At 32.9% G+C, this 20,465-nt stretch overlaps 1 protein-coding gene across 3 annotated transcripts in view; it reads right to left on the reverse strand.

Moving 5' to 3' along the window:
• Nucleotides 1-20,465, reverse strand: part of LOC139501752 (echinoderm microtubule-associated protein-like 2) — a 66,569-nt gene that overhangs the window by 41,131 nt on the left and 4,973 nt on the right. For all 3 annotated transcript variants that reach the window (XR_011658647.1, XM_071290895.1, XM_071290894.1), the window contains exon 2: nucleotides 800-1,825. Coding sequence is in view for 2 of the 3 variants with exons in the window: in XM_071290895.1 (XP_071146996.1) it covers nucleotides 800-1,825 (1,026 nt within the window). In the remaining variant the exon portion in view is untranslated. The remainder of the gene's footprint in view (nucleotides 1-799; nucleotides 1,826-20,465) is intronic.

A 20,465-nucleotide genomic window follows, 5' to 3' on the forward strand; every position in this document is an offset into this window, starting at 1 on the left:
GTCTATAGTTTTCCATGGTGTGGTTTGTGTTCTAATGTTTGTCTTGTGGTCATTTTTTTTTTAAATAATGACGTTGTCAGTTTATTTTCAACTTATGAGTTTGAATGTCCCATTGGTATCCTTCGCCTTTCTTTGATTAATTGAATTGTTTTTTGATTGACAAGTGGCAAATTGTAAACGTATGTACCTGCCATGTTGAACACGACTGGTATCATATATAGAGCAGAATCTGCGTACACATCCAGAGAGTCTAAATGGGGTTCGTGTTGCTTAATATTTCGCTTGCTTCTGTAGCGTTCCGTAGACTGGTGTTTAACTTATGTTCTCATTGTATGTTTGTTTAGTTCTTATTTGGGCATGGTATGGCGTCGACTGCAATAAAAACATATGGGAATTTTATACAAATGATCAATTGATTGAGTGATGGCTAGATGGACATAACCTTCATTTTCAATACTTTTGGCTATATCGTGGTGGTCAGATTTTATTGGCGGAGGAAAACGGAGTAACAGGAGAAAACCACCGACCTTCGACAGGGAAAAAAAAGTAAATGATATTACATAACATTAATGTAAATACCGGGATATATGTACAAGAGGAAATATATATGCTGATGCTTTGTTGCAATAATTCCGTAACTAAGTACATGGGCGTGGAACCAGAAAAAACATTTGCTAAACATAACGGCAATGTATTGGACGTATTTGGCATACGATTAATGGGACTTTTGATTTGAAGGAATATCACCAGTGCAACTTCATACAATTATAAACAAAGTATAAGATTATCTGAAACTTACTTTTTCATTCGAGTGCAGCGAGACATTTGACTGATATTCACTTGGCTGTATAAATCTTGGAAGTTCTAGATTAACATTCTCGGGTGGTTCTGGTGACACAGTTGTCTTTACTAAAACATATTTATCCTCGTCACTTGAAGATGAAATATCTTTTGTTTGAATAAATTTCGCCTCCGTTCGGCTTTTCTCTTCCCTTTTGCTATGTTTCTTACGTCGATGTTTTGGCTTGTCAATTTTGATTTCGTCATCAGTCGAACACTGATCACTCCGCGATATATTTTCTACTAATTTTTCAGCACGGGTTAAAATTGAAATTCTTTTGCTTCTAGCTTCTTCTCTCATTTGTTCATAACTTTTAGCACCATTTCTCACTTCTTCAATCTCCTCGTTTTTAACGAAAGTTGTTTCTTGAGGTTCGTTTTCGTGTATGTTTTCTTGCACCTGATACATATTGAAAAATTTTGGCGAGAAGTGAATTTCTCCATTTGTGGCACTTGGAGGGTACACATAAGGTTGCATTGGAACATCTCCATTTTTGGCACTAGGAGGGTACACAAAAGGTTGCATTGGAACACCTCCATTTTTTGAACTAGGAGGGTACACATAAGGTTGCATTGGAACACCCCGCAATGGAAAACTTTTATTTGACACTGGCGATAATGAATTTTTATATACATGCTTTGGTTCTTCTGCGGTTCTATTCCGCGGTCTATAAAATTCCTCTTTATTCTCTTTATTGTTCATAGCGTAATTGTTCCGCTGTTTCGTATAAATTAATTCCTCTTTCATGATTTGATTTTGTCTTTCAGCTCGTTTAGGTCTTGCTTTTCTAGCAAGTTCTATTTGTTTTTCTATATCCAGATCATCCCCGTCCTCACTTCCAGTTTTAACAAGATCCTCTTCCGAACCATGTAGTCGTCTGCTCGATTTCTCTTTGGAAGGTCTCTGTCTTTGTCGTCCTTTTTTGTATCTTTCTGCATAGGAGTTAGAGTAACGTTTCAGGTACACGTTAGGATTCGGCATCACCTGAAAAAAAAACCAGAAAATCTAAAATATTTAAGAAATGTTATAAAATCAAATCAATAGGCGGAGGAAGACGGAATACCCGGAGACAACACCCAACCTTCGGCAAATTCTGTCTGTAAATTGAAAGAACATTTTGGTGTTATGAAAAAGAACACGATATCTTCCATTTCTCCCACATGTGGATGGCGTGATCATAGTACTATGCCCTTCCAATGACATGTGTATGACGAAAATGATGCTTCTTTGATTGCTTTATAAATACAGAAAATTGTCCATTTTAAGACATTATCTTTAATTATAACTTTCGATTGATTATTTGTCTTGTATCTTTTTTAGTACCTACGTAATTATGAAAAAAGATATATCGTCTGCCATGTCTTAAAGCAATAAAAAGTCTACGTTTATATGAACCCAAGTGCAAAAGGTTCCATTTAGATCGTATCATTTCTGCAAAACATGTCCATAACATGCACAATACTATGGTTATAGTAACATAAACACATGGAATAAAAATTAGTTTTGCCTATACGATATATAATTTTTCAAATCAAGTTTTTTGGGTTTATTTGTACATGTACTTGTCTAGTATATAATTATGTATGTTTATATATGGCAACGTAAGGTATCTGTTTGCTGAAAATGTGTCCATTAGCGCCACAACTCATATCGTTACATATTTCCTAGCGATGTGATATTTGATAGTTAACAGTAGGACAAACTCGTTTAAGGAAGGTGTGGTGTGAGTGCCAATGAGAAAACTCTCCATTCAAATAACAATTTAAAAAGTAAACCATTATAGGTCAATGTACGGCCTTCAACACGGAGCCATGGCTCACACCGAACAATAATCTATAAAGGGCCCCAAAATTACTAGTGTAAAACCATTCATTGACAAACGGGAAAACCAACGGTCTAATCTTTATAAAAAACGAGAAACGATAAACACGTATAAACTACATAAACAAACGACAACTACTGTACATCAGATTCCTGACTTAGGACAGGTGCAAACATTTGCAGCGGGATTAACGTTTTAATGGTATCAAACCTTCTCCCTTTTTCTGAAACAATAGTATAACATCACAACATAGAAAAACACACGATAAAATATCAATTGGAAGGCTTAAGGTTTACATATGTCACTTCGGGGCATTTTCTTGCTGTCTATGCGGCATTGGTTTTGCGCATGGTTGAATTCTGTACGGTTCTCTATAGTTGTTAATTACTATGTCATTTGGACTCTGGGGGATAGATGTCTCATTGGCAATTATTCATGTAACACATCTTATTTTTATGTTACGCAACATTGCGTGATATAAGTAAGCATCGCGTGCAGGTTTATGATTGAAAGGGATCCTTATAAGTATTAACCTGGTATTCTGCTATATTTCTGTACAGCCGGATAAGACATTTGTACATGCAAACTTGGTTCTGAGAATAACTAATTTTTTCTTTGGTTTCCTGTTTATACTTTTAATTCCTTAAAACGGCCTAAATAAATTAATGAATTTCATTGATCTAATTTGATTGTAGTGACACATTTTGCTGTCCTGCATGATATAAAAAAAAGAAGTTGTCGTATGATTGCCTTAAGGGATAAATTTATATTTTTGAAATCCAACTTTTCTAAATTACTATTTTTCATTTTATAAATGAACAAATCAAAACCCTATACAAAACCCTATACAGACCTCATTTACAACTGACCAATGAATGTTCTGTACAAAAATGTCTTGTTATATATATTTAATGTTTTTAATTTGTCAGAAATCATGATACAGATTCGTAATGACCAGACCAAATGAAAACTGTAAGTAAATATAAAGTCTTCCAACAATAAGTTATTAGATGCATAAGTTCCTGCACATATTCAGATATTTTGATCAGTGGCGGATCCAGAACTTTTCATAAAAAAAGGGGGGGGGGGGTAGACGCTGACTAACCTAAGGGGGCTCGATCCAGTCATGCTTCAGTGAATCCCTATATAATCAACCAAATTTTTCCCACGAAAGACAGCCAGGCCCCCCTCGATCCGCCTATGTCGATTCTGTAACTTTCCTAAACTACGTTACATGCAAATGCGAAATAATCAGTGTTGTCTGTTCAGTCCAATTAATTTATAAATATCATTTTAATATTTTAAAATAAAAAACTACGCCTGTAAACTTCAATGCATACTATTGTATTGAATAACCCTAAATGTAACAACTTTAGCAGCAAGATATGTAGGTTGGAGTGGCTCGATCAAAACGGGTATACAATGTAGATGAGAAAGTTTCATAATTCTTTAATTGAATTACAAAGTATTAGATAAGATAAGATAAATTTTATTTTCCAAATTAGGTCCCCCCGGGGGGGGGGGGCATATACACATAACATATATAATTGATACAACATACATTATTTTACATATAGCATTGTAAAATAAACTATTGAAATAGTCATACAGGTATTATTTGTTAAATAAAAAAGTATTTGAGAGTTGCTACTCCAGAGATGTGGCAAACCCCATTTATTTATTTACTTTTTTTTTATGAGTATTATATGAGAACAAACACTTTTATTTAAGTCGTCCGTCATTTCCTTTTCACGGCTATAGATGAAGCATAAACACGTTGAAAAAAACATTTTATCTTTCTTAGTTTTATAATCGCCTGACATAATCATATATTATAAATAATGACAAAACGGTAGATATTAATTTAAAGAACCATGGTTAAGAAGTATTTAAAAGAAAAATAATTGTTCAGTCTTGTGGTTAATTGCACAAAATAACAAAAAAATGTTTGAACTATTATTCAGTGATTTAAATGGATATTACAGCGTTTAACAAGATCGTGTACTTTTCACATGGAATCATTTTTGAAGTTGATTCATAGTTGTTTGCATCACGTCCAGTGGCAAATGTTCATGACGAGAAAACATTAATTTTAAATACAATAGGTAGGACTTGCAATAGTCGGTCGACAGTAAGGTTGGACGTAAACTTGTAATACCACTGGAAAATGAGGGTAGATTTAAAAGGATCGACATTTAGCCTTGCAACAGCTCGCCAGAGTGGGACCCCTAAAAAAATTAAAGCAAGGGTTTTTAATTTGCAGAGAGCAATGATCCTCTAAATCTACTCTGATGTGGGCCATTGTTATTTACGTGTAGTTTCCGATATCATTTAACGCATCTAATTTAAGTTAATCACTTTTAGCTCGCATTAGTAACCATGACAATTCTGTGAAACTGTATTGTTTATTATGCTGGAGGTTTTGGTGTGATATTCTTTGCGACTGCTCTCCTGGTTGGTCTCGTGAGAGTATGTTCGCATCGAGAGCGGGAGGACTTTGGTCCGAATCCTGACCGGGTCAAACGACGGGTGACTTGTTTCCCTCCGAACTGATAGTTTGTGAACTTACACGTTAAAAATTCCGCCTCAGTATGTCGGTCTAGTGCAAAGCAGGATTAATTTTCATATTATATTTCCATTACATGTTTTTTTCCTGAAAATTCATTTAATTTGTCACTGGACGTCATCCATAATCATTATTTATTTTACCGTTACTATACAGTGAAGTGTTTTTCTTCTACGGATTTATTACACCTTCTATAATTTCCACCGATCGAAATTAAAAAGGGGCATGGGAAACTTTTCAACCAAACACTTGTCTTAAAACTCAACTCCGTATTATTTAGTCATGTTGCGGTTTTGGGCTTTTTTGTTCTGTATAGCATGTATATTCTTCTTGCTATTACAAAAGTCTGTATGTTGACTCTTAATGTTGACATTTATGCGTGTCGTTGGGTTGCTGTCGTATTGATGTATACCTTTATATGCGTTTTCAAAACCAAAGGATTGATTGGCAATAGAAATATTGACATCTCTGGATTTCTCCCTTCCGACAGTATATCTTTGCTAAAATTGGGTGCGGCCGTTTAGCTGTTCAGATGTATAAAATATGCAGCCATGTTTGGTCGAAATAAAAATGTCGTTTATTCGATGCCTGGTGTAGTGAGAGTTTCACGCTATCTATACGTTAAAGAACCACCTGAATAAATCGTTGAGGGGGAAATACGATCTACAATTGAGAAATATGTGCAGTTCTTTAAATTCAGATTTACATCGTGTTAATATTAAACCAAGTCCGGCATGCAGCTGTGGCCACCCTGTTGAGGATAGTATACACTATTTTTTAGAGTGCGCTTTTCACAACGAAGCAAGAGAAATACTGTTTTATAAATTAGAACGTTATGCTATATCCATTGAGCTTCTGTTAGCTGGTGACGGTGACCTTTCTTTTCAGCAAAACAAAGACATTTTTGAGTCCGTCCAATCTTATATCAGAATAACACAAAGATTTAAAACAATCAATTAACTTTCTAAATTTCTACTTTACAATCTTTCACTCCAGTCCAGTTGTTCATTATTATTCCTTATTATATTGTATTTTTTTTCTTTTTATTTCTATTTTTTTTTTATGGTATTTTTTTTTTGTCCTTTCCTATTATAGACCCATTAAATTTAAGACGGCGTGTCTAATTAGTCATGCACGATTAGCTTTTAGTAAATTGAACCTGCAACTTAAAGACCTACACCGGGTTAATAAGTTCGAGGTACAATAAGTAAACAAAAGAAATCCTATTTGAAATGGGATCGTCCCAAGTAAATAATTATTTTGCGTTGAATAACAATGAAAAATGCACGATCAGGTTTGTCACACAAATTAAGACACAATGAAACCATATTTCATGTTAAAAATGCAGATTATAGCTTTACTGTAAAGTTGGTTAGTGCGACACTTCTATGATTTCCGGATGTAATTTCAAGCCAACATTATGCTAATGAATTGGTTTCATTTGGTATGCTTAATAACATTTTAACAATAAACAAAACTAAGAATCATTAAAACAAAGTTCAACGTGGTTGATGTCGATTTAATGGCGCCTGTTTTTACCGCAAAAATTGATTACAAACAAAGAGAACTGCAAGTTATATCATTTAAATGTGGGAATTTACAGAACCACTGATGTCCATTAAATAAAGGAATTATTGGAAAAGTAATAATGAGGTTACTTTAACATTTATTTACTACGGTAATCCGTACGTCATACCAAATTTTAATTTGAATCGAACGATCATTTGAGCAATTCGATTGTCATTTTGTGATAATAAAATCCTTTGTTCGGTAAAATTGTGATCTTTTATTATCTTGACGTGAAGCTATTGGGGAATTGTAGAACTATAAGTCATCTGACTTTCACTGATATTTATATAAAAAGAACATAACACAGAAAATAAAAACTAACATTTTTCGGTTCATGTGTTCTTTAGTATCAATGATATTATGTCTAGCCATTTCTAACTGATTTTTACAGATTGATTTTAAAATAATACTGTTCTCCAATTTTCCGATTTAAATGAAGATATAGGTGTTCAAAACAATGTATACCCCCTCACATTCTCTATTAATGTCTGGATAGGGTTTATTTATTTCATTATTCTTGATCTTTCAGGCATTTTTTCTCATTTTAATATTTCAATCCTTATCTTCTATTTTTTCTTTTTCATCACCTCATTATGCTCTTTTATTTATTTTTATGGCATATTTTTTCTCAATTCATTATACTGATTGCTTTCTGCACTTTTCATCCATTATTCTCTATTCTGTTTTCCCCGTCATGGCCCTCCAATATGTCTCTGTTCAAAAGACATGAGCTTATAGGCCAGTAATTGTAGTTGGTTGTCGCCAGTCATTATTGTTTTGTTTAGTTATCTGCTATATATATATATAAGTCTGAAAATTACTCCAAACAGTGTTAGAGTTAGATTTTCTACTGACAATTTTTTGTTCGTCCCTCAGCGGGATTCGAACTCACACCTTTGATACACTACAGCACCAATCGCTTAGCCTCATGTCCAGCGCTCTAGACCACTTGATCACATCCGCTATAAAAAATATAACTTCAATAGTCGTAGTGTTACCTTGTCACGGAAGGCTAATCTAGAGATAGACATGAGACACGTGTTTTTTTTTTAAGCGTGTGTAGATGTTATATTATTATTTTTATACACAATATATATATAAATGAACTTGAATCAAATTAATCTTTAGTTTTTCCTTTGAATACTTTCACAGTGTATTACCCAGTATTTGGTACAGCTATCTTAACAGTAAGAGTTCTGTTTATTGTTGGCCTTAGATAAGTTTACACCTTGTTCTTTAGAATTTTTGGTGGATATTTGTCTCAATGGATCACACGCATCTTGGTCTAACAACTAATTGAAGTCTTGTACTTTGATCTCGAGCTAAATTTATAATGCTGGATATTAATGCCATGCACGGTGCATGGCATTTATATCCAGCATTATAAATGCAGCACGTGAGTGATTCATGCTCGTGAGTGATTCATGATCTTATGAGCCTCTAGCTCATGACCAATTGTGTACTGCTTTTTTGCGATCTAAGATGTGAATCTTCCCTAATCAGATTTCATAGTGGTATGTATAGCACTTGGTTAGGGCCCTTGTTTAATTCCCTCCTTTAATTATTTATCAAGATATACGCCCTTGCACCATGCAATTTATGAAACATGTACACTACTTTTGTTTTACTATAACATTTAATCAATAAATCATGCATCTATAAGCATGTTTATGCTCCTTTGAAAATTATATAATGCTATTTCTTTGTTCAATAAATTTTAAATATAAACTTTATTGGAAAAATTATTAAATGTATTGTTCATTTCTGTTTATGTATTTAATTATCTGTCGGGTAATTAAAGGACGCGATGTCTGTTAGATGTTGTGTAGACTTATAATTCAAAAGTCAATGTTGTCTGTGCATATATTGTAGTTTTGAATAACGATATTGTAAAATTTAATAAATAAACATTTGGTGAATGCATTAACTACACTGTATGCAAGTATCTTGTATCATTTCGTTTGATTGATACCTGGTATTTGGATAAGAATAGGGATATTGTTTAAAATCGATATTTTTTTCATATTTCACCATTTCCATCAGTGTGTTTACCCTCCCTGGTATTTTCAAACAAGAACAAGATGGAAATGCCTTTCCTCTTCTCGGAGACAATTTGCCATTTGTGGGTGGAAGGATAGTTATTTATAGTCTATACTAGTAAATCAAAATTGATACAGAGAAGAAAGAAAGGAAAAGAAAAGAAAGGATACAACACACCACAACACAACACAACACAAAAGATCAGAACGGAACAGAACAGAAAAGCACAACCAACAAAAAAAAGTACCACATAAAAGAGGGACGAAAGATACCAAAGGGACAGTCAAACTCATAAATCTAAAACAAACTGACAACGCCATGGCTAAAAATGAAAAAAGACAAACAGAAAAACAATAGTACACATGACACAAGGAGAGACGTGTATAACTGTGTTTTTTAAATGATGTTCGTTCATAATGCGCATGCATTATTTGTCGCTGTAATCATAGATATAATAGCCATTATATTTTTGCTGTATTTAAGTAAGCAATAACCAATTTTAATTACTGTGTCAATCATGTCTCAGCATTCAAAACAAATATACATCAAAATAGTCGTTCATTCTATCGTACACTGCACACAAATCGACATTAGCGTCAGAACAGTAGCTATTTCGGTATTGATATGATTCATAACAACCCTTTCTAAAATTGTCCGTTAATAAATCAAATTATAAGAATTATACAAAGATTTTAGCTCGCTCCGTCAAAATTGGTTTGTTAACTCTTCCTATTTTTTTATACCAAATTAAGTCTACATTCAAATGCGTGGGGTTTTTCTTCTCATCGTTTCTCTCGTGATTTCTTTCTTAGATGCCATCTTTTTAAAATTAATATTGAGTGGAAGTTTAATTTTTTTATTCACTATTATAATATTTATATACATCATGATAATAATACATCTAATTTGTTTATCTATCATCATGTAACAATAGCTCATTGTTGTATATGCTGAACTCGCTTTCATTCGATAAATACCTGCTAATTATTTCTCAATATCGTTTAGATTTTTTTCTTGTTAAAGACCGTTTAGATAAAAGATTTTTTTAATTATTCTTTTCAATCATTTAAAATCAATTTACATCATTTCAATGGAATTCAAGTTTATTTGTATTCGAATGGTGAAGGGCATTTAAATGAACAAATGCCGAATGCACGATGAAAGTAGTTAAACATATTATTTTATCAATCTATTATAATTTCATTTATAAGTGCACAATAACTAAAAAGGTTCAAACACGTACAAATGTTGGCATTCTTTATGTGTACCACCCTAATTATAGTGATACAATAATGTATGATTAATCTAGAAAATTTCTAATACGATGTCAGTAATGGATGGTTTTAGTCAAAAAGATATACGGTTCCGGACAAGTGCAAATTAATGCAGCGGGTTGAAATGTTTTAACAGGTACCAACCTTCACCCTATCCTGAAACAATAGTGTAGCATCACGACAAAGATGCATGCAGAATTCTGGATTTATCTGAATCGGTTCTTAGCAACACGTTAGGGACGACATCAAAAGTTCAATGAAGGATAAAAAACTTAATTCAAATAGTTTTTTCACTGACCCCCCTACCCCCCTATTAACTTAATTTGGGAAAAATTGATTGACCCATATGAATATATGTAAAAATCAATGTCGGATAACAAAATCTTGCAGCAGTTCAACCCCCCCACCCCCAAACTATTTGAATTAAGTTTTTTTTTATCTTACATTGATCTTTTGATGTCGTCCCTTAATAAAGAAGAAATAACATTTAATTTGGGTTACAAATGTATGGAGGCTGAACCACGTCAAAAGTAAACCATGAATTCCTTGACAAGACGTTACGAAAAGCCATGTTACGCAAACAACTATACGACTCATATCTTTGCAAACAAAATATATACTATATATGGTAATACCCTTAACCAAGGGATATAGTCGTATGGTTTGATATTTGGTTTTGTCGAGCAAACTTAGAAGAATTTTTTTGTCAAATGTTTAAATTATTATCTAAATTTGATCAACAGAAACAACAATAAGCACTCGTGAATGTCACTATACGGTATGGACTTATGCTCATTGTTGAAGGCCGTACTACAGTGACCTTCATTTGTTAATTGCTGTGTCATTTGGTCTCTTGTCTCATTGGCAATCACACTACATCTTCGTTTTTTATTAAATTTTTCCAATCGAAAAGTCAAAATAAAAAGCTCACATGGGTGATGACATTGAAGTCCCTTTATATTATCGAAGTGGCTCCTCTGTTAGGTAGATCAATTAACGTTTACAGCAGGAACCTTTTATTTTTCTGAATTTCTAATGACAGAATATTGAGACATTAAGTAGTGAGATTCTTCAAAAGTATTTGCTTAGCTGCGGAGCAAACACAAACGTAAAAGCAGTTTTTAAGCTTTTGCAAAGATTCATGCACTAGGAAGACACTGTACCAATTGTATCGCAGATTTAATCTTTTATTCTTATGCATTATATCATTGCTAAACTTGAAATGACATTTCGATCAATGGAACAACATTTGGTTAAGTCTTGTTAAGATTAAAGCTATGCAGCGCATTGCATACTGTACAGAAAAATCTCTTCATAAAAACTAAATTTTAGTTTCATTGCTTTATTTTAGGCATACCTTTACCCTATTTATATGATGTAGTATAGATTTGACAACATAAACAGTATTTCAAGCGCACTGGCTCACACGGTTAAAGCGAACAGTACGACACGTTCTTTCAACGTGACGCATCATTGTCGACAGTTGGTGCTCTAACTCTTAAATGTCTCTTTCTTACAAACAAATGGAAGTTTTTAACGACCTTGACTGGCTATACTGCCCTTGCACGGTCGATAAAATCTTACAAGAGAAGGTTATACCTATTTTAAGGTATTCTTTTATACTGTTTTTAAGAAACGAACTAACAACCTCTCAATCTAATTAAAAACCGATCTCTCATCGCTCCTGTTTCTGATATGTCGCGTGGAAGCTCCCACGCGACATATCAGAAACAGGAGCGATGAGAGATCGGTTTTTAATTAGATTGACAACCTCTAGTAATTAATGCGAGCCCGCAAATACGAGTCTACCAAGGTGTATATTTAGTCAACTTTATATATACCAATTTTATTTTTAAGTTACAATGCGACTTTATACGTCGCGTAGGTTGTCTTTATAGTCAAACACGTACAATGTATGATACTGTATTTTTTCTGTATTTTTTAACTGATTAAATTTATCTTTTTTTTAAATGCTGTCAAACTCCACCAGTTGTATCAAATTGTCAACTGCATGATTCTTTTATATTTACAAGCATTTTACCAATGAATGATTCACATTGGAGTGTTTGCTTTCGAAATTTGTTAGTTTTATAAAATTGTTCAGTAAAACATCGATTCCATACAAGGATCTCTTAACATAAAGTGGCCTAACCCTTTGGTTGAATGCTGTAAATCAACAATTCTCTGTTATAAGATAGGGTAATATAAGCAATGTTTTTAATATTAATATTCAAATGATAGACCATTTCTTTTGATGATAGAAGGTGAATTCCTGTTTAATTGTGGCAATATAGAACTTGATACTGCAATATTTTAAAGTTTCAGTGAGATAACATAAATATTGACGATGCATCGATTCGAATATATTTCAACTGAGAGAATTTCAGATTGCTATATTTTTTGCTTTTATCAATAAAAGTTACACTTTTTGATTTTCACTGAAATCATATCATGTTCACTTGACGTGTTCAAATTAAGGAAAGTATATTATTTCAAACACTTCGAGAGAGTATTATATAGTTTCACTATAATTCATATAATAGCATTTAAAAAGAATAAAAGAAAACTTATGAACATTTAAAACAGTCTCACCTCAAGTGATGTTGTAGCTGGTTCAATAAATAAACTCATCATAGATACCAGGATTAAATTTTATATTTACGCCAAACGCGCGGTTCGTCTACAAAAGACTCATCATTGACGCTCGAATCGAAAAAAGATTTAAAAAAAACAGTTGAAGAGCATTGAGGACCAAAATTCCTAAATGTTTTGCCAAATACAGCAAATGTAATCTATTCCTGATGTAGAAAAGCCTTAGTAGTTCAAAAAATTCAAAAGTTTTGTAAACAGTATAAATATATATACATATATATATATCAATGACAGCTCAGAGCTGAAGTGTTGACTACTGAACTGGTGATACCCTCGGGAAACGTCATGAATATTTGTTTAAAGTGGGGCAAGGTATGCTTACCCTTCCGGAACATCTGAGATCACCCCCAGGTTTTGATGAGATTCGTGTTGCTCAGTCTTTAGTGTTCAAGTTGTGTTTTATGTACTATTGTTTATCTTTTTTTATTTTAAGCAGTGGTGTTTGTTAAATTAGTTTCGACCTTTTTGTACCTTTGGTATCTTTCGACTCTCTGTAAATATTAATAAAGATTCTAGCGAATGTCAATGCTACAGCAACCAAACAACACGAAGTAAGGTCTTCATGGACGAAAAGAACTAATACCCCCTGATAATTGTAACCTCTCCTACCGTGAATGTTTTAAAGACATTTCAATGTGACTAAGCTGAACAGCAAAAAAAAAAACAGAAACAGAAAAACAACAATCCAAAAAGTGAAAATGGCTTTTTCTCTTTGCCTTATTAACCGGCAAGATATGATATCATTATTATTAATGATATTACCACACAGTTGAGTTCTTCAATGAACAGATGTACCTAAGAGGGTCGTGGTATAGTGGTAAGTGCAAAGCACTAGCTCAAAGGGTCCTGGTTCGATTCCCGTGCCGGAATGAAAATTTCCGGGACTGAATATTCGGCTCTGCCTTGACACCAACTGCAAGTATATTCATGAGGAAATGATGATAGTCCGTCGGAAGGGGACGGTAAATGGCTGACCCGTGTTAAGAGAGAGAGCCATATCTCTTGCCCGTAAAAGACACCCTAGTAGATTTCGAAAAAGAGCAGGCTAATGCCGCTACAAGGCAGCACTTACACCCGCAAAGTAGAAAGGCATTACTGTAAATTGCAATAACTTGTTTTCCAATTCACTTTAAATCAGGCGGAAACCCGGTTGAAATAGAACTAAAGAATCGAAGCTCTTAATAAGATTGTGAAAATTAACTGGCGTAATGGGGAGATGATTTTGACGAAGTAGAATCCTAACTGAAATAAATACATGTATGTTTAAACTAACAGATGTACGTAGTAAAAAGACCCGCTCAAACCGATGTAACATGTTCAGCTGTTTTGAACTTGCAGTAAGCTAAAAGATTGTCTTTCATGTCGAAGCCTCACTATATCTGTGATATGAAGAAAAGGATTGATGGTATTCGTATTGTCATTGTAGATCTGATATGGAGTTAAGCTATTCGAGGGGACGAAGTTGATTTTGTGCCATGAACTGATAAATCATTTATCGTTTTCTTTACATTACTTTTTAAGCAACCTTAAAGCTATTGTTTTAAATTCAAATTTAATTTGACATATGATATCAGGGGCGGATCCAGCCATTTTGAAAAGGGGGTTCCAACTATATGTCCCCATTCAATGCATTGATCGTCCAAAAAAAATCAACTATAAAACATTTTCCAAAATCATTTTCCGTACAAAGGCTATAATCTAGAACCAATAAACTATGTTCAAACGACTAGAAAGTACAAAAGTTCGTGTAGTTCACAACGACAGGAAAGAAAATAAATATTCACTTTTAAATATTTATTTATACTTGACTTTTAACATTTATACGTTTGAAATGTAAACAGAACACAATCTGTTGAAATTTTTAAAGAATAAAACAGAGGCAGTTATTTGTACTTATAAGCGTTCTAATAATATACGAATATTTTGTGTCCCCAATGCTCTTCTTAAAACAAAATCTCGCAGAAAAAAAATTGAACACCAAATGTATCGCCAAACTGGGTGGAGATAAAAGTCACCAAACCACAAAGACTAACAGTCGGAAAGCTGACCCCGTGGTTTTAATTCGCCGTTTCAGAATCTAATGCATCCTGGGTAATATTTTCAAAAGCGTACACCAAAGCGTTTTGATTGGTTTAAAACGTTATAAACAATGGAAATTCAACCAATGACGTAACGTTATTCTCACTTTGGGGTAGGAACAATGAAATTACCCATGATGCTTTAGATTCTGAAACGGCTAATTGTGGGCCATTTTCTACTAATACGAGTCGTCCAAAATAACTCCACTTTATTATACTAAACTGTAAATTGGTTTACAAAGTGTTACCATGTAAATGAACGATATGCATAACTAAAATATTCACAGGCAACGGAGCTATATTTTAACATTTACTGATGATACCAAAATGCGGCCTTCAAGCCAAACTGAATACTATATTTGAAATACTAAAATATCCTTTTAAGACGAAATGTGCGTCTGTCGTGTACAATTTTAATCCTGGTATCACATGTCACGATGATGATGTGTGCATCTTTGATGGGTTAAAATAAAGGCTTCGATGAAATTATAAATGAATAAATATAAAACCAAAAATTAAATACTAATTAAATATTTTAAATTTTTGCATTAATTTGTGTATTCATTTGTATTACCTTCAATTCCAAGGGGTATAAATGTGCATTTATTAATAATTAAAAAAAAATGAAAAAAATGACCAAGTTAGAAATGAATAAATGAATAAAATCGTTATTCCTATTACAGATGGAATAACATATTTCACATTTCAAAACACAAATGTATGCCTTTGAAATGTTTCACAGGAGTTCTAAATTTAGTAGAAAATGGGACTTGATTATTCATGGAATTTCGTAAGATGTTATATTACTTATTCATGAATATCATAATGAAAATATGAAATACTGTTCCATAATGAAAAGAATTCGCTTAATGTGTTCATATGCAATAGGTAATGTATATAAACGTTAAACCATTTAATGTCTTGCCGTTTAAATATACTCAGTAAATAAAGAAATGCACCATGTCAAATTATTTCTATGGAGTAAGAATTTATATTGCATATATAACATTTTTTAGGTGATTGAATTGCGTGAAATTTTGATTTTAAGTAATATAACACACACAAAAAATATGACAAATCTGAAAAACAAAGCTGTGTGTATCTCTTCACATGATAACGAAGAAGATTTATTTAGTTCCTACTTCGAATTGTTTTCTAAAATTAAAAAAAAAAACAATTTGAAACTGATTTTTCTCTGAATTTGATTTTCAACTTTTGACAGTTAAAATCTCCATTGCCGCCACTAATATTTTATTTTCTCTGCATTAATTTCAAGGTTAAGCTTAATCAAAATATACATGTACATGCAGCTAGAAACTACTTATTCAATGGTAAGGTACGTTGTGCGTTATTTATATTGTTGAGTTTATATCTGTATAGATAGATCATCACCGCAATTATTAATCGTTTTACTTTGAATGCTAACGTGCGTTTAAATTTATTATGAAACATGATGTTGTTATGTCTTTTAAAATATAAAGTAACATTGTACAGAAGGTTTACGTTCTTTTTGAAAGAAATTGAGAAAAAAAAATCAAAAATCTTAAGACCATTTTCGGAGACGTTGCACTAAAACTGTACGTATGGCACTTCTGAAATAGAAACACGCCCTTCCCACTTACTATCTTTGATGTCAAATCATTTTATCCAGAAGATATAAGTGTAGCAATATGCAAAACCATTTAGTTCTGAAGAAGATTAAGGAAACCCCATATAGTATTATGATCATAACTTTCAACGGAGGGACGAAAGATACCAGAGGGACAGTGAAACTCATAAATCGAAAATAAAATGACAACGCCATGGCTAAAAAGTATAGACAGTTGAATTAATGTAGTTGTTTTTTATTTGATCAGGAATATGTTTGCAATTTTACATGCATCCGTATTGCCTTCAAGAATGAAAAAACTTATAAGGTATTATTATAGTCTGCTATAAAAGACCAGATATCGGAAAAATGATCGCCAGAGATTTTTAGTTCCAATGGCAAATATTTCTGGCATGTTAACGTTCAGAACGAAATTTTAAAAAGAAAGTGGAAAATAGCTTAAGGATGTATACTCAGGTCAGGTTAAAGTTTTTTTGTCAGATGTTCAGATTTCTTTATTTTTTCCCTACTATACAGGGTAAAATATTTTGCCCCACCAAATCGATTTTTCTTTTCATACAAGACTTCAATAGCTCAAAGATGATCATTTACAAATATTTAAGCAAATATGATAAGGTACATGTAAGAGTCAAAATATGACTTTTCCCGCCATTTGAAAAAAAAAATCTTGAAAAGGAGCTCCATAACATGTTATTTTGTTCCTTTACTACTGCTCGTCTGACCTATAGTATTAATTCCAACTTCTAAATTTGTTGAATTTCACCTAAAAAGTAAAATCACAAAAATACGGAACTACTAGAAAAATTCAAAACGGAAAGTCCCTAATCAAATGGAAAAAATTAAAGCTCAAACACATCTAACGAATGGATAACAAGTGTCATATTCCTGACTTGGTACAGGCCTTTTCTTTTGTAGAGTGGTATGGAATTTGCTCATTGTTAAAGACCGTACGGTGACCTATAGTTGTTAATTTCTGTGTCATTTTGTTCTAATGTGGAGAGTTGTCTCATTGGCAATCATACCGGCATCTTTTTTTTATATTTTCGTATGTAGAGTACATCCTTAAATCCGTTTAGTGCATGTAACGTCAATATCAAATTTGATTCATCATAATAGTGTTTTGACATAGCCTCCCGTTTATTTTTCTATATTATGTTTGGTATTTCTCTTCTTTTGATGTCGAACCATTTACCATTTTCATATTGAATAATCATTGACTAGATCGAGACTATTTTTTCTCTAATTTTATTGTTGATAGGTAAAAGAAAATATGTCATGTGAAATAACTTCATATGCTCTTCAATTATATTGACAGTAATACAAAATATGCACTGTTGTATCGAGTTGAAAAGAATACATTAAGTATATGATTCACACATGATACAGTCGTTTCAGTGTATTTGAGTTTAAATCTCCGATGATAACTGATAGTATGAATATGAAAACTTTGGTATACAATAAATAATTTTTATTCGATTTGGTTTAGTTAGTTAAAAGTTCTATTTATTCGATTTTTTATATGAATAAAATTTAAATTCAAATACGGTCAAAGAATATCCTCAATTTGATCAATTTCAAATCCAAGTTTGCTTGTGAATTCATATTTTTTTCTCATTTGTCATTTTCTAAAATTTGAGAAAACCCAGAAACTACGACTAGTAATGGATTATAAACCAATTCGAAAAAGACTATATTTTTTTTTTTACCATCTTTTAAAAAGGCGAGGGGTAGCGCATTAGATGTCACCATCACCATTTCTTGCATGTTCTTGCATTTTGTTTTACAGAAAATGTATTTCAACATTTTTCTTTTTTTTTTTTTTGGGGGGGGGGGGGGGGGAGTTCCCCCACTTATAACAAGGACAGAATACTCCCTTTCTTCTACCCCAGCCTATAATCTTACAAAGGGTCAAGCCCTCACTATCACTGAATGGGAAAATCTGAGTGACCAACTGCTATATCAAGTCACCTGTAACCATTTGAGTCAAAATAAATGTATACTGCAAAAATAAAATCTTCAGTATAAAGATGATAAGTAAATTTATATCTATACTTATCACGGTAATGCTGAACTCCATGTAAGTTAAAGGTAAGGGAAGTAACTTGTACTAAAGAACACTCATAGACAAAGTAAGGGAAGTAACTTGTACTAAAGAACACTCATAGACAAAGTAAGGGAAGTAACTTGTACTAAAGAACACTCATAGACAAATTAAGGGAAGTAACTTGTACTAAAGAACACTCATAGACAAGGTAAGGGAAGTAACTTGTACTAAAGAACACTCATAGACAAGGTAAGGGAAGTAACTTGTACTAAAGAACACTCATAGACAAAGTAAGGGAAGTAACTTGTACTAAAGAACACTCATAGACAAAGTAAGGGAAGTAACTTGTACTAAAGAACACTCATAGACAAAGTAAGGGAAGTAACTTGTACTAAAGAACACTCATAGACAAAGTAAGAAATACTTGGAGAGAAAAAAACATCAGATTGAACCTATACTGATCTGAACTTAATTCTAAAGGAACACTAATCATTTATATTTTAAAGTCTACTAAATCATTACAGATTTTTATGATATCAGGTTTGACAAAAGGCAGAAGTCATCGTCTGGAAGTTTATGATCTTTATTAAGGTATATAAATGATAATTTTTATACCTATTACCCTAATCGATCGATCCCGTACAAGCATAGGAATTAGAATAATAGATTATATTTCATCGAATCAAATTTGAATATAAAATTTGACACATTTCATATAAAATCTTTAATATTCATCCCTTGTACGTAAATAAATCTTTATTAAAGCAATGAGTTAAGTATTTTTAAGCCTTAAAACCCATATTTAAGACTGAACCAAAGTTACATTACAACGTATCATTGCTGTGAATTATAATAGAAAAGGTAATTAAGGACAATTCAATAATAAGATAAATTGGAGATTATCTACATGCACTGTTTTTTTTTGTCCTTCCGTCATGAGAAAAAAACCACGTTATTTAACAGCTATGCGGAATGAAGATATTGACGCAGTTTATGACGGACATCCAAATCCAAATTGTTAGATATAATAGAAAGTTGATTCTTAATCTTTGGGGACAGCTCACATAAAATGCATTTAAAGGGACCCGTTTTGAAGTCCTCCACCATATTACGTACATAGGGGGACATATACTTGCCTCCCCATGCCGCTAAAGCTATATTTGCTAAAGAGCAACAAAAACACATCTATTTCCATAGCACGTTTATTTCAAAGAGACAGCTAACATCACATGACAAATATGCATCATCATCATACAAAGGGACACAACTCTCACGACTTAACTACAAAACACATACGACCATACAATACAGATACATAACAAGATCATTAATCTAAATAAATAAGTTCCCTCCTACTCGTTTTTTTTTTCCTATAAACTTTTTAAACGGACATAAAAGAAGAAAAAAAACCGGTGGACCACCACTGTCCCAAGTTTTTTTTTTATTGGGGGAAGGGGGGGGGGGGGGGGTTGGCCATGATCCCGCTAACATGTTTAACCCCGCCACATTCCGTATGTATGTCCCAAATCAAGAGCCTGTAATTCAGTGGTTGTCGTTTGTTGATGTGTTACGTATTTGTTTTTCGTTCATTTTTTGTACATACATTAGACCGTTAGATATCTCGTTTAATTTTTTTTTACATATGTCATTTCGGAGCCTTTTATAGCTGACTATGTGGTATTGGGTTTGCTCATTGTTGAAGGCCTTACGGTGACATATTATTGTTAATTTCTGTCATTTGGTCCCTTGTGGAGGGTGTCTCATTGGCAATTATACCACGTTTTTATAGTCTAAGTAGTTGATGGTAGTTCGAACAAAGTAGATTTGACTAGGATTGTCAGTTTCCTGACACATGTCTCATGCATATTCAGGACGAAAATATCAATAAAACGGATAAAACCAGACCCCAAATTGCTTGCTATGTTGGATTTGGTAGACAGTTTGCCTTGCAACAGGCTACCAAATAGATG

The sequence above is a fragment of the Mytilus edulis genome, chromosome 13, assembly GCF_963676685.1.
Source record: "Mytilus edulis chromosome 13, xbMytEdul2.2, whole genome shotgun sequence".
NCBI classification, from domain to species: domain Eukaryota; kingdom Metazoa; phylum Mollusca; class Bivalvia; order Mytilida; family Mytilidae; genus Mytilus; species Mytilus edulis.